This window comes from Cydia fagiglandana, chromosome 16 (assembly GCF_963556715.1).
Source record: "Cydia fagiglandana chromosome 16, ilCydFagi1.1, whole genome shotgun sequence".
NCBI classification, from domain to species: Eukaryota; Metazoa; Arthropoda; class Insecta; order Lepidoptera; family Tortricidae; genus Cydia; species Cydia fagiglandana.
In genome coordinates this window covers 15,035,488-15,058,490 of record NC_085947.1, presented here as the reverse complement: position 1 = coordinate 15,058,490, position 23,003 = coordinate 15,035,488, and the positions used below count along the sequence as shown (strand labels likewise).

Below are 23,003 nucleotides of genomic sequence, written 5' to 3'. Positions count from 1 at the left end.
CGCACGAAGGGTTCCGTACCATAATGCAAAAAAAGGCAAAAAAAAAAAGAACGGTCACCCATCCAAGTACTGACCCCGCCCGACGTTGCTTCGGTCAAAAATCACGTTTGTTGTATGGGAGCCCCACTTAAATCTTTATTTTATTCTGTTTTTAGTATTTATTGTTATAGCGGCAACAGAAATACATCATCTGTGAAAATTTCAACTGTCTAGCTATCATGCACGGTTCGTGAGATACAGCCTGGCGACAGACGGACGGACGGACGGATGGACAGCAGTCTTAGTAATAGGGTCCCGTTTTACCCTTTCGGTACGGAACCCTAAAAAAGTGTTTAGGCTATGCCACGCTATGTACACGCTATGTCACGGTACTCGTGAAGTAATGACATACTTTCCGCACTAGCATAAAAATGTACGATTCCAATTTCTATACATATTTACATCCGTATCCACTCCGGTAGACGGTACTTATTTAACTACAGGAACAGTAACCATGCAGATAAACAGTTGTAACTTAGAAATAAAATTTGGCTGTTTCATACATTTTGGCTGGTCCATTTTCTATGGGAGGGTATTTTATTTTCGCGATTTCGGGGTTGGTCCAATAGTAAAAGTTGCTCAGTGTAATCCCAAAACCTCCCTGGCAACGGGAATGCACTTATTTTTTGGTCACCGTGTATAACGTCGAACGTAAAATGCTTCCAAAAAATGTAGTAAGTAATATAAGGAAGAACCTATTAAACGCCTCTACAACTAGTATCATAAGACTCTGAAACTGTTTAAGTTTAGTGAATATGTCCACCATTTTATGGAAAATATAACCACTTTTCCTCACCGCGTTTTCATTATCATCTTATTACGAAACCTCCACATCGCCCTCGCCTTTAAAGGACGATTTCGCATACAAATGATATAGTTTCATGCCGATAAATAAATAATAACTATCGGCTCGGCTTTCCTCGCTCATTTTTATTCATAGCAAGTGCCGCGCGCATGTATGAGTACTTTGCTATAATTTCTCTCGTCCTTTGGAAAGTATGAGGCATGGAAAGTAGTTCCGGAATATTTTGGGCAATCGATAGAAATAGAAAGTTAATTAGTACTTTTGCAAACTGCGCGTGTTACGTTTTTGTGTAGGGTTTATTGATTATCAATTTAAGCCTGAAAACGCTAGGTCACTTTGATATTTTCGATGATATTAAGATAAGTAAGCATTGCGGAGCGTAAAATTAGCAAAACTTTAATGTACTTACTTAAACTCATTAATTAGAGCTGAAATACTATTTTAATTGTATTTTAGTAATTTATAAAATGTAGTTAGTAGGTAACCGAGTCGAGTAATAATGCCTATTCGACCATTAAAGAAACGTATGCAAACTTTACGATGTTTTTTTTTTATAAACTAGACTTAATAAATAAAACAACATATACTTGTGATGATAGCTTTATTATTTTATTAACTTAATAATCGGAATTAATTTTCCACCTTTGGTTCACAGTTATTCAGTTGTTATGATACATTGAGTAACGTGTAATTGATTGTTACAAATTATGCTGTTAAATAACAATATCACTTCCTAATCCTATCAGACAGACTCGACAGGGTAAGTATACTAAGTATATAATGACTGCACCTTAAACCACGTAAAAGTAGAAAGTATAATTTCGTTACATTACATTTAGTTACTCAATCGACGTTGGAAAATCGTTGTAACTGGTAAGGTAACAAATCAAACTTATTTACTTATGCTCAATCAGTCGAATCTAAAGGAAGAAACCAAGGTTTCTGCAAATATGGAGACAAATTAGCATTAAAAATAAAAAATAGAACTAAAACAATTAAGTACCTAAATAAACTTGTAAGGCACGATTTGACCTATTCTACAAGTAGTTTTTGACATGACCATTTTGGTCATGAGTAGAAATGTCACTGTAGAACTGTCATGGCTTTCCAATGCCATTAAATTAATAATAAACTATCTGGCAAATATACCTATAAAATCACAAGATCATATCACATATGTAGTTCGTGATGTTATGACCTGTCAAAAATAATCTTGTACAGCACTCTAGATTCTCTATAACTAGGTATGTGCGAATATAAAAAGAATAAGATAATAATTAAACGTTAAACATTCAAATCCGAATCATCTAAAATCTCATTAACAGTTCCCAAAATTTTCTGCTTAACATCAACTTCGTCTTCATCTTCAACTACCAGATACTTTTTTATCAACAACAGCGTCTTACAAACCAAACTCTGCTTAGACAACCTACCTCTCTTCTTTTCTCTAGAGTTTTTCAACGTGATCTTCATAAGATTTAGCCATGTTTGTGTGAAGGCTAAGAAGTCTTCGGTGATCTCCTGTGTTATTTGGAAGTGTATGAGGGTGTGCGTCCATGGCTGCGATGTCAGTGTGGCGACAAGCTTGCAGTCGCTTTTGTTGAAAATGCCGTGTCTGAATATGGCGCCGAGGGTTTTCCAAGCGCCGGAGGGTTGGTTTTTAGATTCCTGTGTCAAGAGTCATAATTATATTGTGAAAGGCAAAATACCGGTATATCCAGTGGCTATATAATTAATATCCAATTGCTTCAGGGTTCAGAGATCGGATTGTAATTTATACCAGGCGTGGCTCACTCCGCGATTTCGTCGCTTTGCTACAGGTAGCTAAAAGTACATCCGTTCCATTCCACCCCAATTTTGGGGATAGCCATAACCCGCGCGTGGCGCTGTCGTCACCTAGCGGCCATATCCGTCTGTTACGATCACACAGATTCTGTGCGATCGTAACAGACGCGTTTTGTTAGAGAGTGAGTCGTACCAAGTACTATTATTTATTCTGTGTTTATACTAACCTTACAGCATAGCATCTGAATCCTCAACATCAGAGCCCGTAACGCATCATACTGTTGCTCATTAGAAACCTCCAAGTCACAAGACAGGACGAGAGGTGAATTTGGCCCGGAGTTGAGAACCATGTACAGTAGTTGAAGCAGAGATGCCCCGCGCTCTGAACTGCTGTCATCCCGGAGGGACTTGATTATTTGGTGGGATTGGATTTGGAGGAGGGATTTTGGCTGTAACACGCATAAAAATATTGATAACGTCATATAAGAGTGGTAAATAACATCATTGCGATTACTAATACAGTAAAAGTAGGAGCTAAAAGAAACACTGTGAGTCAGATGAACATACTGTTGCATAGTAAGTCCGCTGAAGCGAATAAAAGAAATTTTCAAGCTTCACATTCATGATGTACGTGGCAGTCATCATATGGTAAATTTTTACTAATACGGTTATGTAAAATGAAATACAGCCAGTAGGAGTAATAGTAGGAAGGTCCAATCGCCATCAGATATATCGGAGCGGGCAAGGTGCTCACAAATATCTAAACACGCCTCTATTGTCAAAGCGTTAGAGTGCGTGTTCATATTTGTGAGCACCACGGCCGTTCCGATATATCTGATGGTGACTGTCCAAGGAATGGCATGGCATGACTATGGGTAAGTACCTACTGTTTTAAAACAGAGAATGTGGAATGTCGTGCGTTTTTGGGGCGAAAATATAAAAAAAAACTGTTTAAAATTGGACGTTGTTCTACAAAAGGGAACCAGCCCACATTAAATTTCCATTCATTTTTTTTCCTTTCATGGGGTCGGTTCCTGCCTGCAAAAGGCGGCCTTCTCGGCGGCAAAAGTCGCAAAACTACGACTTTAGAAACAATAAATTCAGTCTATGTTGCAACCGAGAGTCTTACTTGATAATTATTCTTAGTGAAGTAATGCACGATGTATGAGAGCAGCTGTAGGGCGATACAGGCAACTCTGGTATCCATGCTGTTGGTTGTGGAGAGCAGACGAGGAAGGAAGCCAGCGCGGTTTATGTATGTCACTAACACTGGGGGTTCATTTAAACATATCTAATTAATGGAGAAACGTAGAGATCAATCTTATATAACATCCTTTAACTTACTTACGGTTACTAGTAATATACTAATATTGAATTCAAACTTATACACAAAATGTCATATGAAATTTACCAATCGTTTTTCGGTGAAGGAAAACATCGTGAGGAAACTTTCCCTGTGGGTTAGAAAGCCATATAACAATCTCTTCCGTAAAGACTAGAGCTTATATCTATTATTGGATAGGGTGCCTTAGTGGATTAGTGATTCCAGCACCTCTAGCACAACTGGCCGCGACAGGCGTGAGAAGTGACAGATCGGCGCGACTTGGCGGCTTGTCGCGTGTTGGCAGCACAACTCACGCGCGAGAGCCGCGACAAACTCGCGATCAGGTGTCACTGTCAGAAAATGACAACGATCGCGACTTTGAACTAAAATCCGTAGCACAACTGGCTATTTTGAGACAAAATATTCTCTCGTCTTTATGTCAATCCGCGAGTCGAAGTCTACGCGACTTTATAACGCGACTCGCTCTCGCGGGTGGTTTGCTTGTACTTTTGTAACTAAACTCATGATAATTATAACTTAAAAACAAGTTTCATATATTATGTAATAATATAATTTGTATAATTACTTATTGCCCTAAGGAATAAGGAAGTATGGAACAATCACTAAATGCGCTTTACGCACTCTTATATTGATTATGCACGGTGATACCTACAAGTACCACACCCATCATGTTTACAACTTTAATTTCAAACAGCTAGTTTGTAGGTACTCAATTAAGTAATTAGGTACATATGTAGGATTTTTAAATTTCAATTCAGGTTCGTAAGTTTGTAAAAGTAATCCTAAGACTTCCTTACACAAAACTTTCATCAACCTAACAACGGAGCCCGCTTGCTTGTACATAAATGAAGCCGATGAGGTGGGTAGGTACAAATGTTCAAAACAAACTATCCAACTTATTAAGTAAGCCATAGTCTTAGTAGTAATATTTAGGATCACGGTTAGATGTCTAATTTCAACAATCTCTTACTATTTAGGTACCGTTTGGAACCTTCCTCGACTTCAACAAAACATACCTACATGTGGCCTGTGCCCGCTGCATCGTACTGTAACAGAATGATGTAATACGTGGCTATAACAGGATCATGTCCGGCTCAAAATCATGCTTTGTATGAAATATTATCAGTCATCACCCACTAAACCATTCCGTCCCCTGCCAACACCATACCGTGACGTGACTGGACCGAGCCGACCAACAACATTTTGAAGGAGTTATTACGCTCATGTCATAGTCTGCGTAGGTAGCATAGGTACGGTTATCATATGGTCTACCATATTGAAACTCCTCTAGATCAAACCCGTGTTCTAGATGTTTCACTTCATGTTTGACAGGGCCTGATACGATCATGCTATGATACGTTGCTGTCAGCATTAGGTATGAAGTGGGCCTTGGGGAGCTAATTAATCATGGCTTCTAGGAGTTCTAGGTACTTACCTACCTACTTTATTTATGTTTCTTTTCAGGTAAAAATACAGGAGAGAAAAAAAAACAATATTTAAATTAATAGTATATTTCTTTGCCTTATATATTCTTGCAATATTCGACTTCTTATTATTAAACCAAATATATATTAACATCTAGAACCACTATAGAGAAATTGTAAGAATCTTCTTTATTACCCTTGAAAAGTATTTTCTCTCTTCCTTTTTCTTCGACATGCGGCGTAGGACAATTAAATATCACCCTGGAAAGAAAATTGGTTTATAAACAAGACAGTAAAATGGTCATGACTTCATCGAGGACTATGAAATAAGCTTCTCATATCAATTTGTCAAATCATAAACAGTTAGGTACACAGTACACACACATGCCATCCATTATTGGCACAAGAAAAACTATATGAAACTTATTTGAGAGTTACTGTGGCAGCTTAGTGTACGCCATAACCATTAGGGTTATTATTAATAGTTCACTTCGTCGGTGGTGTTCTTAAAGCTAAAGCGCTTCTCACATCTTAGTTAATTTAGAAAAGGGGACAGCTCCGCGTTTGAAACCTACAAGCTTGCCTAGTGTGTTTCTTTTCCTGAATCTCCACTTCGGGTCCCGTTGGCACGTTCCTGTTAATAATATTTTCCTTTGGGTGCTGGGATATCAATCGTGTCTAGGATAATGCTGAACTAATTCTGAAAAAAAACACAATTTACAACAGGAATATGAGAACAAACCCAATAATAGCAATTCCATTATTATAGTTACTTACAAAAATATTTTATTTAAAAGGTTTATTAAACAGAAATTTTTAAACATTATATATTTTAAGGAATATTATCAATATTAATTATATAAGGCTCGATTACTTACATTTTTTCATATTTTTCCCGTAATTAAATGTTGACAAAATTTGAAAGTTCCTTGACTTTGACAAGAAAAACTTAACCATCGACAAAAAACTAGATTTTTTACCACCAAAGAACGAATGATTTAGCGCATCCCTGGTTTCCGATTCAGTGTTGCCACTTGCAAATATCGATTTGTTTAGACTTTGATTTCGCCGGGTAACACTGACGAGTCGCGCCGCGACTTTGAGTTCTCTACGCGGCTGTTGCAGTCGCGGGTACAAGTTATGCTACGGAAATCGACAGATTTGACAGCCGCGGGAATGGCGACTCGAGTCGCGGTCTAAGTCGCGGATGCAAGATGTGCTAGAGGTGCTGTAGGGTGCAACAGAAAAAGCAAAGATAGGGAGAAGAATCTAGTTTAGGATTTCCCGAAAATTGTAGTCACTTCTCATGATTGGTTGCTCGACATCTCGAATTAAGGACTGATGATCAAGATTAAATAAATTTCTTACCTCTATTATCGTTCTGCTTGTTAGCAAAACTCAACAAATACAGGCTCAGCCTGAGGCAAGCGAATTCATAGTCGTACCGCGCCTCGTCCCGGTCCTTAGTGAACATAGCCGTTGTCAGGACAGCTAGCTTAAGGCAAAGGGCGTCGTCGAGCTCTTCAGGGACTAGAGCGGAGGAAAGCTCTAGGAGGTAGCATATGTTGGTCTCTGGAAAGGTACAGCGTGGAAGTACATAGGCGTCGGTCCATAGTGAATATAGCTGTTGTGACTGTGACTGTTGTGAGGACAGCTAGCTTAAGACACAGAGCGTCATCGAGTTCTTCAGGGACTAGAGCGGAGGAAAGCTCTAGGAGGTAGCATATGTTGGTCTCTGGAAAGGTACAGCGTGGAAGTACATAGGCGTCGGTCCATAGTGAATATAGCTGTTGTGACTGTGACTGTTGTGAGGACAGCTAGCTTAAGACACAGAGCGTCATCGAGTTCTTCAGGGACTAGAGCGGAGGAAAGCTCTAGGAGGTAGCATATGTTGGTCTCTGGAAAGGTACAGCGTGGAAGTACATAGGCGTCGGTCCATAGTGAATATAGCTGTTGTGACTGTGACTGTTGTGAGGACAGCTAGCTTAAGACACAGAGCGTCATCGAGTTCTTCAGGGACTAGAGCGGAGGAAAGCTCTAGGAGGTAGCATATGTTGGTCTCTGGAAAGGTACAGCCTGGAAGTACATAGGCGTCGGTCCATAGTGAATATAGCTGTTGTGACTGTGACTGTTGTGAGGGCAGCTAGCTTAAGGTAAAGAGCGTCGTCTCTGGAAAGGTCTACCGGGACAAGCGCAGGGGATAGCTCTAGAAGGTAGCATATGTTGGTCTCCTAAAAGGTGGAAGGTAAAAAATTGCCAACAGCTGATCATTTTGTTCACACATTACACTACCTGTAAACATTTTTGGCTTTACCTCAGTCTAATATTGTATAGTTAAAATAAGTGAGAACGGTCCTTATGCTTCAAGTGCAATAAGGACCATTTATCAAAATTTCTGTAGGAATTTCAGATAAAACGGTTCTTATTGCACTTGAAGCATAAGGACCCTTCTGTGATGGAAAACCACATTTTTCTAACTGGATTACTTAGACACCTACCAATCGAACAATCGAAGTCTATCAATGCTTTGGCCAGCACTTCGGGCAGCATAGGCCAAACTATCAGCCCAAATTCCTCTTTCCCGTCATCATCTATTTCTTCCAGACAACTATAGATGGTTTTGTTGCAGTTCTGCAGAACTTGAGCGTCCGTGCTAGATGTGAGAATGCTGAGGAGAAGCTCCCATACGCCGGGGTCGGAGATCAGTTCTGATGGTAAGGAGTCTTCAATCTTGAACCATTGGGATAGCTAAAATGTTCAGTTATTAGTGGTTTTTATTTCGTATTTCGAGCGTTGCAAGTGGATTTATTATTAATGAGTTAGAATAGAAACCAATAATATTTTTATTATTAAATTGAATTCAACTAGGTAACATTAAATATCTATTATGAAGTATTATGTGATTAGGTAATCTACGATATTCTTTTACACTAATTTACCAAATTCTTCTTTCTATCCAAACTTGTTCAGATATAAATGGCCACAGTAGCAGAGCAGGGTTGTGCGTGTAATAAAAGGAAGGTTCCAGTTCCAGAAAAGGGCGTCGCCAGGGGTGGTAGGAGGAAGCAGCTGCCTCCCCCTAGAGAATAAAATTTATAACTACATGAATGCACCTCCCCCTCCCCTTGGCCATCGGTCATATCATAGCAACTGCCCTCCCCCCTAGCCCATGGGCTGGCGACGCCCATGGCTTCCAAGCTAAATGTTCAGGGGCTCCGTAACTTTTTCTGGGTACCTCTAGTCGGCCGTCTAGAAATATTATAAATCATTCAGGATTATTACCACTTGCAGCCGAACTTTTTCATGAATCCGACGCGAGATGAAGGCCCACAGCAGCAGAGCCGGGTTATGCGTGTAATACAGCGAGGGTTCCGGGCGCAGCATGGAAATGAGGCGGTCTGTGGCTTTCTCTAGATACACTCTCTCGTTCAGGGAGGATAGCGTGCCAGATGATATCGAAGACATCTTTTGGGAAAATGAATGAAAAATTAACATTATTTTTCATGTAGTAGGTAAATTGTGTGTGACGCAAAAAAAATCCAAGGGTTAATTTTCGCCTAAAATGAATTGAATAATTGTTGACTATTTCAATTGAGTCGCTTAACTTCAAACTCGGGCAAATCCATTTGTCAGATTATGCGATTTTGGTAATAGGGTAGATATTTGCTGCGAGCAAAGAGAATAGATACATTTACTGCCATCTATCGAAACACGATTAAAACTTAAAATAAAATTGAAAATATATAAATATATAAATTAATCAAAATATGTTTACAGATAAATGATTTTTAATTTTTATTGTTCCATACTGACCCATGTTCTTTCACTGATATGTGTTAAAATTGTTAAATATCAAACGGTGCCGTCAACGCCATCTAGCCGAGAATAGGCCAAAGGTATGTGCGCCATCTATTCGAGAATGACTTTTTCTTGATTTCCGAGGCACCTTTTTTTCTTAGACTTTTTTTATCTTATACGTAGTTATATATATCTCTGCTGAGAGGGTCGAATGGATTTACCCGAGTTTGAAGTTAAGCGACACAATTTTACTGTCATAAATAGGTATCGGAGCTTTCATCTCACAGTATAGTCGCTATTGACATTAAAATTAAAGTCATACTCATACTGATTCACGGTCTCGGCTGGAACCTATCAATTGCTATCACGGTCTCAGCTGTCTCGAGTCAAATATCTTCTTCTTCCTCGCGTTATCCCGGCATTTTTGCCAAGGCTCATGGGAGCCTAGGGTCCGCTTGACAACTAATCCCATGATTTGACGTAGGCATTAAGTACCTAAATATCAAATGATATTTCGCACATAAGTTCCGAAAAACTCATTGGTGCGAGCCGAGGTTTGAACCCTCGACCTCCGGATTGAAAGTCGCACTCTCTTACCGCTTGGCCACCAGCGCTCTCGAGCCTCTCGAGTCAAATAGAGTCATATAGAGTCCAGAAAATGTCAGGTCCAGATTTTTCATTCAAGGAATATATATCGTGGTAATAGGGTACTAAACTAACTGCAAAAACTAGCCAAAGAGCCTTTATTATGTACGGAGGTGGCGTAAAGTTGTTTGGCAAGCGGAGTATGTGCTCCATCAGGTACGGCAACAGCGGCGCCGTTGCTTCTCCGGGACTGAAAGAAATATAGACGTTACGGGTATAGACAGAAAGTCCAAAATTGGGTAACTGGACAAATGTAACTACATGAAATACCCGGAAAACTGTTATAACCATCGTACTACTAACGCCCTCTAGTTATGAGTAGCGTAACTAAAATAGTTCAAATATGAAGGATAAGATGGTGCTACTAGTACCCGGAAAGTGGTATTTTGTAGGTAAAGAAATATGTAATTTCAAAATACATAGATGGAAAAAAAGCTTTTTTAGACTAAAAAAATGTGGCTCTCCATTAGAGAAGGGTCCTTACGCTTCATCCGCAATATGGAGCATTCTATCAGAATTTTTGTTGGAATTTCAGATAAAAAGGTAATTATTACACTCGAAGCAAAAGGACCCTTCTGCGATGGAAAGCCACGAATGTGTATAGTAGCATAAAATAAATTGTATTGTCCATAATACTTGTCCGAAGATTGGCAATAGAAGTAAATGTAGACGAGCAAGCTGTATGGGTGTCTCTTTTGTAGCTGGTCCCCGATGTTGTGCGGCCGCTCTATTCCATTCTGCAGTTCCACCAAGCCCATCTGTAAATATTAACAAACAATAGCCCCCTTATTCAGAAAACTTTACGGGCCTGATTTAGTTAAATTATGTTTTATCCCTTTCTTACAAATACATAAGTCAAAATGACAGATAAGGACAAACGATTATTAGCTAATTGAGATTTGTAGCGCGTTTATTATGAATAAGGGAGTAAGTACATACATCTTTAAACATGAAAAATAAATACTTTACCAAAAAATTACTTGAAATTCTCTTTGGTTCATAGTTGATACTGCATAATCTTAGGTACCTTTTTACCTCAATACCTAAGATAACTAACATACATATGTGTTAAAACATTTTAATCTCACCCCCTTTGTTTAAAATGTACTCTAATCAACTCTAATGTATTCTTATTCATTCCTTCAATTGCTACTTCATGTTTAAAAAATAAGTTATTTACGATACAAGTGCGAAAAAGAGGAAATAACACGAGTTGCGAATTACCTATTCGCACGTGTATCGTACAGCGTTTTACAGTACTTACATGGCCCTTTAAACTTTTGACATACGCACGTAAAGTGCTATTTTACGCAATAGTGTGGGAAAATAGGACCATATGTACTGTAAAACACATTTATGTGTCTGCTTAAGTTAAATGACATGTGTAAACATAGTTATTTTATTTTTTTAATATAAATACCACTATATAACATAGAAGATGCTATACTATTAGCGCCATCTATCAAGGAGTAGGAGAACTAACGATTTACAGCTGTTACAACAAATTTTAATGCTGCACGTACCACGTATAGCTAAAACAGTACAAATCAAGGTTAAAGAAGACTAAATATATTGTAATATTTTTACGACATAGAAATTGGGTACATGAAAGTTATGAAACATCCATCAATCTGTGAAAATTATAGTACTACTAGCGTCCTCAAGCGATGAATATCGGTAGTATAAAAGTTTAAATTATAGTACTGAAATGGCGCTAGTAGTACTACCAGGGTGGTAATTCTCAAGCACAAAAACGTTTTTCAGAATATGATACCATTAAAGAAAGTATTAGAAAGTAGCCCTTTTGTCAATATCTGACCAATGCAGATATTGAAATATCAGACCAAGTTCAGTGTATAGAGCGGAAACAGGTAATAGGGTGGTATTCCATCTGTCCAATATCTTGGCCCAATGTGTATTTCGTCTCATACTTTGCTTAATGGGAGAGTGAGACGCAATGACATTTTACAAAGAAATTGGACAGGTATCATACCACCCAAAATACTAAAACATCTATCCCAGCATCCCAGGTACTACTAACGCCCTCCAGCCATGAATGGCATAACCAAAATAGTTCAAGTTAATAGATTTAGATGGCGCTAGTAGTCGCGCCAAAGTGGTCACTCCGCGATTTCGTCGCTTTGCTACAGGTAGCTAAAAGTACATCCGTTCGGCCCGAATTTTGGGGTTTGCCATAAGCCGCGCGTGGCGCTGTCGCCACCTAGCGGCCACATCTGTGCTGATCGTAACAGACGCGTTTTGTTAGAGAGTGAGTCTCCTGTACTTATAGTTTGTTTTTTTTAGCATTAGAAAGAAGTTGCAAGAAGGTTAGCGATCTTGACATGTCTTTTAATTGTAAAAACGCTTTTTAAAAATCAAAAACTATTACTTATGAAAGCAGAAGAATACAAATGATCTGATTAGATTCATAATTGTGACATATTTGCCGTAACTTATTTTTAAAATGTGTTTTTTAATTAAAAGACACATCAAGATTGTTTACCTTATTTCTAATGCTAAAAAAACGAACTATAGTACTATTTATTCTGTGCTATAGTAGGATCACATAGTAATACTGACATGTATATCTCTGGCACTAGTGTAGTTGTCTGACCCAGAGTCGACTTCTAGGTACTTCTGAGCTAAACCTTTCAGCATTTCACCGAGTATTAGGGTGCTCACATTGCGCACGGTCATATCGTTTCTGAAACAGTAAGGGATACATCTAGTACTAGTATGATGTAAGCTAATGTTTTGTTTAGTACCGTAAAATGGGGTGAGTTGGGTGAAATTTGACTCTCAAACCTCGATAAAATTTTATTTTTACATGTGGAAACTGAATGGTGTATAGTTATAATAAGTGGTTCGGACGTTTGTATTTTAGTTTGTATGATATTTTGGGTAGTTCCATTTCATAATTTTGACGATAAAGAGAAAAACCCACCTCACCCCGTAGTACCTCTTATTTGGGGTGAGAGGGTTTTTCATACAAAGGTGTTTTTGGAAGATTGTTGGATCGATTTTTTTTTTATTGTGCGTATTACTATAGCCCCATTTTAAATTGGAATACATACATTATTTTTGTAGCAGTACCTAACTACCTAGCCTTAAAATCCCTTCTCACCCCCCTCTCAAACCTTCTCTCCCCATTCATAACCCAACTCTCACCGCGAAACCTACTCACCCCGTTTTACGGTATTTATTTTTATGTAAGTGTAAAAGTACCCACTAGAATACGGGTACAGTACTACAGTAGTAAGTGCAAAATATTGTAGTTAGAGTCAGAGCAAAGCTAAGTTGCAAGCGATTTGGATAGCTCAGGGCTATATAAACCGCGAAAATCGAAGTTCGCAAATTGCGGGGATTTTTCTCTGTCACTCTAATTACGCCTTCATTGGAGTAAAAGAGAAAGATCCCCGCATTTTGCGAATTTCGGTTTTCGTGGATGCCGCTCAGACCTGTGGTAATGTTATTTTAAACGTCAAACTTCTACGAAATTACGACGTTTACTTTACACCCTGGCACATTCTGTGCTTTCAAAATCGCTGCCAACTTAGCTTTGGTCTGACTCTACCACCTACCTACCAAATCTACCCCAGCAGTAGATGGTGCTTAAAGGTACCTACTGCATAGAGGTAGCCATACTTGTCAAATGCATAAAATGTACGAGTATGAGGGCTCCTCTACACGATGGGCCAGCGCCGGCCACTCCAAGGGACGCAGCCATGCGGTAGAATGGGATAGCAATATCACTTGCTCCCTCTAACGCATAAATGCGTCCCTTGGAGTGGCCGGCGCTGGCCCATCGTGTAGAGCAGCGGTCGGCAACCTTTTAGCAGCCAAGGCCACATAGCAGTTAACGAAGTGGACGCGGGCCGCACTTTGTTAATATTTATACATACAAAATAGCCAGGGAGGCTCGCGGGCCGCAAGTGAGAGGTTCGCGGGCCGCATAATGAGGCGCGCGGGGCCGCTGGTTGCAGACCGCTGGTGTAGAGGAGCCATGAGCTGTGTGTTTTAAGTACCTAACTACCTCCTTTTTTCGTTTTACGTTTACATCAATATTTTAATAACTAACATTTTCACCTCCTACCTATCGATTTGACACTGTGGCAGCATAATCAGGTATCCTTTGGAGAACAATACGTCACAGAATTCTGGCAGTTGTTCAGAGGCCGCGTCGTACAAGAAGCTCAACATAAACTTCAGGAACACTCCGTATTCTTCTGTGGAAAGCTGACCTTGATTTTCCTAGAAATTATAATAGATATTTTTTGCAGGTGGAAACTGGCAACATCGATGCGTTTGACCAAGGGCCCAACCTTTTCTGTTCTCTTTCACGACGCAGCAACTAGTATCATTTCTCTCTCCTCGCTCTTTTAAAATGCCGTTTGTCAAAAAAGGACAACCATACTGTTGACAAGGTGGACTTCAAATCAAGTGTTGCCTTTCTTGATGCGCCCAGGCTGTGTATGTGTGCGTAAAAGCGTATATGTGTGCTCTTTTAGGGATGTGAAAAGTCGATTTTAATCATGTTATATATCGATAAACGCTACACAGCGGAACGAAATAGCGATTAATTGAAGCTTCAATATCTTCGTTAAACATAAACATAATTGAAATGCTAATGGATAATGAATATATTATAATATAATAATATAATTCAATTATTGTGGAACACCTATTTTAGGAGGTATTTATGTATTTCAATTAAATATCTGAACTTTCCCTTGGTTCCCTGCTGGGGCGTGACTATAAAATTGTGATCTGATAACCACAATAAAGAATAAAAGCGTTTTTGGTCATTTTAGGTATCGTTAAGCCTTTGAAGTAAAATTAAAATTGCAAGAAATGTCGATAGTTTATCGATATGACTTTATCGACATGGCTACAGCAACGTGGGCCTCATTGTTAATCGTACACTAAACAAAAGTGGCAACAGTGACAGCTCGCTGAGACACCGTCTATATATATATTATGTCTATGCGTTTGACACAGGGCTGACCAATGGAAACACGCTTTTAGCAAGCTGTTGCCAACTTAGATTTGTATAAAAGCGTTTTTACGTTTTTCTATCCCTTATTTGTGACTTGATAATTTACTATTAAAATAGCTAAGAAAATAAAATAAGGTACCGAGAATCGTTAGATCAAAGTTGTTACCCATAGCCCATAGTGATAACGGTCGCCGACTAAGCTTCCAATAGGTACCTAGTACCTAGTACCTAGTGGTTTCCAACCATGTAGGTAAGTAGACGGAGGTTCAACGCGCCCCGACTAAGGTGACCTTGGACTATCACGACCATGGTTGGATATAATGCGCAAAGGTCTCGGACGCTACAAAGCAACCGATAGGGAGAAGAGAAGAGCTGCTATAAGAAAAAAAACCGAGTCGGACTCACCCACCGAGGGTTCCGTACTGTTTAGTATTTGTTGTTATAGCGGCAACAGAAATACATCATCTGTGAAAATTTCAACTGTCTAGCTATCACGGTTCGTGAGATACAGCCTGGTGACAGACGGACGGACGGACGGACAGCGGAGTCAGTAATAGGGTCCCGTTTTACCCTTTGGGTACGGAACCCTAAAAATGGAAAGCGGAGGCAGGATCCACAGCACTGTTTGCTCCCAACGTGTACTTGGTTTCTTCGGCCATCTGAGCTGGACAGGGCCAGATAGCCTGGAAAAGCTCCTTATTACTGGCCGCATGGCAAGGAAGCGTAGGGGTGGACGTATGGCCACGCGTTGGGCGGACAGAATAACGTCAGAGACAAACGCCACATTGCAGGCTAGCATGCACTGGGCCCAAGACAGAGCGGCTTGGAGAGCGCTGGTGAAATGTGTCCGCATTCGTCACGTCCCTCAGCCATGAGGATACGACAAGGAAGAAGAAGACGTACCTTAGTAAAGCCAACAAGTCCAAGCAGAACCCTGTGTATGGAGTCCCTCAGTGAGACAGCACATTGCTTTGATGCTGTTATTTCTTGTTCGTCCGCCAAAATTGATTGCACGAAGCTGGGGTTTGGTTTGCCGCTGTTGAGTAGTTTGGCTAACCTAAAAATAGTGTCTCAAAAGTTAGAGGATATTATCTTCTTTATTTATTTTTCTTCTTAAGTTAGGTTAATTATAATATGAATATAAAAGTAAAATATAAAAACACTTACAAACAATAAAAAAAAAATTATAAACACATTATAAAAAACCTAACCTAGGGTGCCGCCGGCAGCGGGGCAGGGCCGGAGGATATTATTATTATTATCTCCTTGGATATCACGGGCCTATAATCCCGGTTTTTTGATAGGCTTGCGTGGGGACACAGATCCAACACGTAGAGGCCCCTTGGAGAGCTTTTATGTCATGTAGAACGCCTGCTGGAACCCGTTCACAGGTGCAACAATAGACACCCGTGAACCGGTCTCAGCAGGCATTGGGACTATTGTAGAAAAAGAGAACAGTATACCGGTCTATGGATTGAAGTTTGGGTGGACTATGAGACTGGGCTATTGTAAAAGAGGTCCGGACACCTGCCATAACAATGTTAACACCGTCATCGAGGCAGGCGGTGACTCGCCGCTGACTAGATGGGCCCCTGAAACTGCCGTCGTAAAGACGACCAGGAGCAACATCGGTGTGAGCGGCTCAGGGGTGTCGAGAGGTGTGCGCCGCTTTCTACCCAGTGGCTGTTAATAGCCACTGTGCCAACTCGCGTCTTATGCATCTTTCACTTCCACCCCTGGAGCATATAGCTCTAACGACTCCTCTCTGGACGGCCAATGAAGGCAAGCCAGAGCTGAGAGTCCTGCGGGTCCCCTTGGGGTCCACTCCGACCGACGAAGACACGCCGGAGACGGAGACCCTGACCGACTCTCGGGAGCACTCGGGTCCGTGGGGTCGTTACTCCCCAACAGCTCGCCACAAGCTGCCCTGCGGGCTTATTATTATTATTATTTTTTATTATGAATGGGCTTACTAATACAGGGTGATTCATGAGACGTGAGCAGGACTAACACTGCGCATTTCGTAAATTATAAGCAACTGTTTCGTATCAGTATTAGTGAGGTTAACGTTAATTTTCTAGTCGTGTTGAAAAAAGAGGTAATTAATTTATTTACCGCATGCATGGTGACCCTAAAATTAGAATACTAAACTACCGATAATCTGTGTCAAATTGAATGTCAACACTGTCATTACGGTGTAGTTACTTTTGAAAACTCGTATCTCACTCAAGTTGACAGTTTATTTTCTTCGTAATCAAAATGCTGTCATTACGGTTAAAGAGGTTTTATGTTTATTAATTAGGTCTTGTAGGGTGACCATTGTTCTAGAGAATTAAATTTGCCCTCACCAAAAAGTTAAAAACTAGGAAAAAGTGTGGTCGTTTCACCTAAACACGACGGTGATCGATCAATTATCACTTACTGAGTATGCAGGATTATTCCTGCTCACGTCTCATGAATCACCCTGTATATGATATTTTTCATTATTTTGTTTTTGCACCACTGAGGCGTATTAGTAGCTAAAAAGTCAGATAAAAGTCATTAACATTGACCAAACACTATATTTACTGAGTTTGTAACAGACGTTTTGTTTTTTAAGATAACGTCAGTGGGGAGACACTCCTGACTTCGGTCGAACTCGGCACCGCTCGGCTCATTACTCTGTGGCGGCTCACCACATTGGTTCCGACATTGGACAGCCATGAAGACCTCAAGATCCTGATGACGCCGCCTCGCAGCAAGCCATTTCTCTCTCTCTCTCTTTCTCTCCGCTCGCCTCTCTGGCTCTGAGCAACTACGCTCGTCACACTGGCTCTGAGCCGCTCTGCTCGCCTGTGACTCACTCACCAACACTTGGTTTCGCTGCACACTTCATACGTCGTCGCTGACCCCTCCGCTCAAAGGGGGGCTGATGTGGCGGCTCCTCTAGCTGTCACTGCCAACGCCGTGCCACAATATTCTAACAGATGGCGTTAGGAAGCTTAGAACGCACAAACTGCTAAGAAGATAGTATGTCTAGAAGCAATTAGCACGAGAGACCTACATCGCGCTTACGGAGTTATAACGTCAGTTGCTATATATATAACTTCCGACCAACTCTCAATGGACTTCGGTCCCCAGGTATAACACCCGCCTGGAGAGAGTACTCACTATTGCCTCTCTACCTTCTTCAGTGCAATTTGTAAATTAATGTAAAAATAATTATTGTAAATATACTTGTAAATACTTGTACATACACTTTCCACAACTCCGAGCATTTATTAGGGTTGGCACCACTTGACTTCCTTTTGCGTGCACGACCACAGATAAGATAATCACTTGATTTTTGACAACCCTAAATAGCCGAAAGGGATAGTGCCATATATTAGAAAGGGATAGCATGATTCGACCCTGAACCGCTGTCAAAGTTCGGGTTTGTAGGAAATGTCCTTTCTGTACGGTAGTACTATTAAATTACTTCTTCTGTGATAAAGTACGCATTCATTTCTATGTCACTTCGTAACCGTATTCTATAGAAACAAATTAAAAGTGGAAAAGTGTGAATGTGTTTTGTTTCTACGCTTAAAATTCGTTCACAGACGTTTCTGCTTGATACAATAGTTATTTACGATACAAGTGCGAAAAAGAGAAAATTTTATACGAGTGGCGATAAACCATACCATGACCATATGTAAAATTAATTTATATTATATTATATTTCTCTGTCTAGCGACGTTTCTGTCCAATCGACGGCACCGAGCTCGTTCAGATCTTTCACGACCTCATCGCACCAGCGATACCTAGGACGCCCAACCGGTCGTCGACCATCCGGACGGCCCGAGTACGCTCTCCAAACCGCTCGATCTTCACCCATACGGACCACGTGCCCGAGCCATCGGAGTCTTGAGGCTTTCGTTTCTCCTACTATATTAGGCTCGGCCACTAGATTTCCTGGTTCCTGCGTACCGGCCGTCGATTGGACAGAAACGGCGCTAGACAGAGAAGCATAGCGTTCCTTAGTGTCAGAGGCCAAGATCCACTTCGGGTCGCTGCGCCACGGCAGTAAGTAAGTAAGTAAGTAAGTAAGTAAGTAAATTATATTTAGGGACAGAGTGTAACCCAGTCTACCCACAAATATAATTTTAACAATGTGTCCGTTTCGTTAATCTACGACAAACAAGCAATCGGTGTTCTTACCTCATAACATCCAGTCCAAGTTTACACGTCACAGCGAAAAACATTCCGCACATCTCCTTATCTCCAGTCAGCATCGAGTGGTTCAAGCTTCCAACGAGCAGCCCAAACCAGGCTCCCAGCACCTCCACCAGTTTTACCCCCGTCTGGCTTCTAAGGTCCAGGTCCTCTGGCTGGTAGGACACCAAGGCCTGGAGGTATGGAACACAAATTGGGTCTAACCGATACGTAAAGAGAACTGGTTAAATAGCACAGAGAGCCATGGGGCGTGCCATGCTCGGTATCAAGCTTCAAGATCGAGTAAGGGAATGTCGAATCCGTCGCCGCACTAAGGTGCAATGACGTGGGTTTCGTCATTACCAAACTGGAATGGAATTGGGCGGGACATGTTGCTAGGCAGAGTGATGGCAGGTGGACTAAAATGTTAACAGAATAGTGGCCGCTTTCAAGTGAAAGAAGCACCTGGCGTCCGTTAGCTGTTGGGTGGACGACATCCGGAAAATTGCGGGTCACTTCTGAATAAGATTAGCTCAAGAAGACGCCACTTGTCGGGACAAGTGGCATACTAGAAGAGAGGCCTATGCTCAGCAGTAGGCGATAAAGAGCTGATATGATGATGATGACTCATTTTAACAAAATTACATTACACCGGTTCGGTAAGTCTGTCTGTCTGTCGTAGCCAATAATGAAGAGCGGTCATTGCATACCCTACCTGCAGGACGAGGGCGCTGGCGAGCACTGTGGGGCCGGTGTTGGTGCGGGGCGCCCGGGCCGCGAGGCAGGCGAGCAGCTGCTCCGCGGAGAACGCGCTGTGCGGCGAGAGTGCGGGGCTGGCTTTGAACTCTGATATACTGGAAAATTACTTGAAGAGATAGTAGATATTAACTTTTCCATGTTGCCTATTGTCCCCAGACACGCTTAGCAAGCCACTGTATAAAAGCCTAGACGACACACTGAATGATGTCTTATTTATATAAAGTTCTCCTCTCCCCTCCCAAGTATATATGGGCTTATATTATATAAAAGATGCTTGCTACTTTTCTCACCAGCGGCGGCCGAGCAAAAATGCCAGCCCACTAACAACTCTAACAACATCCTTGCATAGCTCTCTATTTTATCGATAATCTCTGTAAAACCCACCAACCATTTTAATTTCGACTTACCCGGTGAGCAGGTCACAGAGGAAGTGCATTAGCTCAATGGCACCAGAATGGTGCTCTGAGAATAACGTATCATAGCAAACTTATTCAAATACCGACTCACCCATTGAGTTAGCTCACATGAGAAAACGCATGGGCTCGATGGCGCGAGTGTGTTGCTGAAGTGCGCAACGCCGCTGAGCATTAGACGCATCGTGAGCAAACTAAGGTCCTCTTAAATTTCGACTCACCCATTGAGCAGGTCACAGAGGAAATGCACGGGCTCGATGGCGCCCGTGTGTAGCTGAAGTGCGCAACGCCGCTGAACATTTAGACGCATCTGAGCAAACTAAGGTCCTCTTAAATATCGACTCACCCATTGAGCAGGTCACACAGGAAATGCATGGGCTCGATGGCACCCGTGTGTTGCTGAAGTGCGCAACGCCGCTGAGCATTAGACGCATCGTGAGCAAACTAAGGTCCTCTTAAATATCGACTCACCCATTGAGCAGGTCACAGAGGAAATGCACGGGCTCGATGGCGCCCGTGTGTAGCTGAAGTGCGCAACGCCGCTGAACATTTAGACGCATCTGAGCAAACTAAGGTCCTCTTAAATATCGACTCACCCATTGAGCAGGTCACACAGGAAATGCATGGGCTCGATGGCACCCGTGTGTTGCTGAAGTGCGCAACGCCGCTGAGCATTAGACGCATCGTGAGCAAACTAAGGTCCTCTTAAATATCGACTCACCCATTGAGCAGGTCACAGAGGAAATGCATGGGCTCGATGGCGCGAGTGTGTTGCTGAAGTGCGCAACGCCGCTGAACATTAGACGCATCTGCGCAAACTAAGGTCCTGTTAAATATCGACTCACCCATTGAGCAGGTCACACAGGAAATGCATGGGCTCGATGGCACCCGTGTGTTGCTGAAGTGCGCAACGCCGCTGAACATTATACGCATCTGCGCAAACTAAGGTCCTCTTTCGACTCACCCATTGAGCAGATCACAGAGGAAATGCATGGGCTCGATAGCGCCAGTGTGTTGCTGTAGGGCGCGCAACGCCGCCGCCGCGCACTGGGCGGCGTGCTGCTCCGTGAATAGACGCGCGCACCATAGCAAACGCACGCAGCGGACGAATGATCTGCGAGGACGGGGGAAATGAATAAAACGGATCACATTGCAAACAAAACTCGCAAGTTTAAAAGATAGGTACCTATGTATTGTAGGTAAGTACCGTCCGTATCAAATAGATCGTAACATCTAAAGATTAGGTACTTACCTAACAACCTCTTAAAAAATAATGTAGTACGTTCCCAACCAGCAAAAGTAGTAGTTCGTATAGTTCGTTTTTTTTAGCATTAGAAAGAACTCCACAGAAGCAAGCGTGCAGTTTTTATCAGGCTCTTAAATTGTTAATAATTATTGAATAATCTAATGTAGCATGGTAATGTATATGCTATATAATACATATAATTTACTTCAAATTATTACCGCTAAAAGTGTCGGATTTGGAACCACAAGCTTACTTCTGCGAAGTTCTTTCTAATGCTAAAAAAACGAACTATAGTTGAAGATAGGTAGGTAGGTAAATACTACATGTAATGTGCGGTCCACATCAAATAGATTGTAACATCCAAATATAATGTTTTGCAATATATTTTGGCCACTTGGGTTATTCTTGAGCTATATAGATATCATATTGATTTGTAGGTATGTACCTACGCTAATTATTTTATTGATTTATATACCTAATATACCTATGTACTTATAGTCCGTTTTTTTAGCATTAGAAAGAACTTCGCAGAAGTAAGCTTGTGGTTCCAAATCCGGCACTTTTAGCGGTAATAATTTGAAGTAAATTATATGTATTGACCATGCTACATTAGATAAATCAATAATTATTAACAATTAAAGAACCTGATAAAAACTGCACGCTTGCTTCTGTGGAGTTCTTTCTAATGCTAAAAAAAAGGAACTATAGGAAGCAGTGGTGGCCGAGTGGATATGACGTCTGACTTTCAATCCGGAGGTCGCGGGTTCAAATCCTGGCTCGTACCAATGAGTTTTTCGGAACTTATGTACGAAATATCATTTGATATTTACCACTAGCTTTTCGGTGAAGGAAAACATCGTGAGGAAACCTGCATACATCTGCGAAGAAATTCAAAGGTGTATGCGAAGTCCCCAATCCGCATTGGGCTAGCGTGGCGACTATAGCCCAAGCCCTCTCGCGCATGAGAGGAGGCCTGTGGTCAGCAGTGGGACGTATACATAGGCTGAAATGATGATGATGATGACTTAATTTGCCAAGGTTTCCCAAGGAACGAAATTCTTTCGCAAATAAATAACTTATGACTTATGACGACATGGTAATTGGTATAACGGTACATTTTGACAAAACAGGTCCTACCTAAATAAATTTAAATCCAAGTTCGACGTGACTTCGCAGAGAAAGACTGTTATATCATTGTCTAATAAATATTCTACAAGACGAGTCCTCTGATCAGATTCTTTGTTGTAACGGCTTAATACTTCAATCAAATAACCGCAGCCTTTTTCTTGGGCGGTTGGGTCTCGAGATGTTAAAAGCCGCTTTATGTCCGAAAGAGCGTTTTGTCTACCACTTGGGTTATAAGTTCTGCTGAAATTTGAATTTACTAAACTATGCTTCATTTTGATGCCGCGTAATTTCGTAAGTAACGGTTTTATGTAAAACTTTTTTAAAGTTCCCTCCAAAAGAAAAAAAATATATCTTCCGATTCTTCCGGCGACCTTATGTAAGAAGGTTTGATTAGTGGTGTGTTTCTTATGATAATTTGTATATTATATTTTAACATTAATAAATACTAAA

General features: G+C 41.1%; 1 protein-coding gene across 1 annotated transcript; it reads right to left on the bottom strand.

The window, feature by feature from the left end:
- Nucleotides 1-1,502: 1,502 nt before the first annotated feature.
- LOC134672112 (uncharacterized) lies at nt 1,503-22,893 on the bottom strand. Its single transcript, XM_063530025.1, has 15 exons — nt 22,563-22,893; nt 21,144-21,293; nt 19,723-19,861; nt 19,014-19,201; nt 15,741-15,894; nt 13,935-14,092; nt 12,422-12,545; nt 10,478-10,599; nt 9,917-10,031; nt 8,681-8,863; nt 7,897-8,146; nt 6,767-6,970; nt 3,759-3,898; nt 2,857-3,078; nt 1,503-2,512 (listed from the first exon to the last, which is right to left on the bottom strand). Exons 1-15 carry the CDS (start codon nt 22,823-22,825, stop codon nt 2,129-2,131), a joined length of 2,796 nt encoding a protein of 931 aa, XP_063386095.1. The 5' UTR covers nt 22,826-22,893; the 3' UTR covers nt 1,503-2,128.
- Between the last annotated feature and the right edge of the window lie 110 nt (nt 22,894-23,003).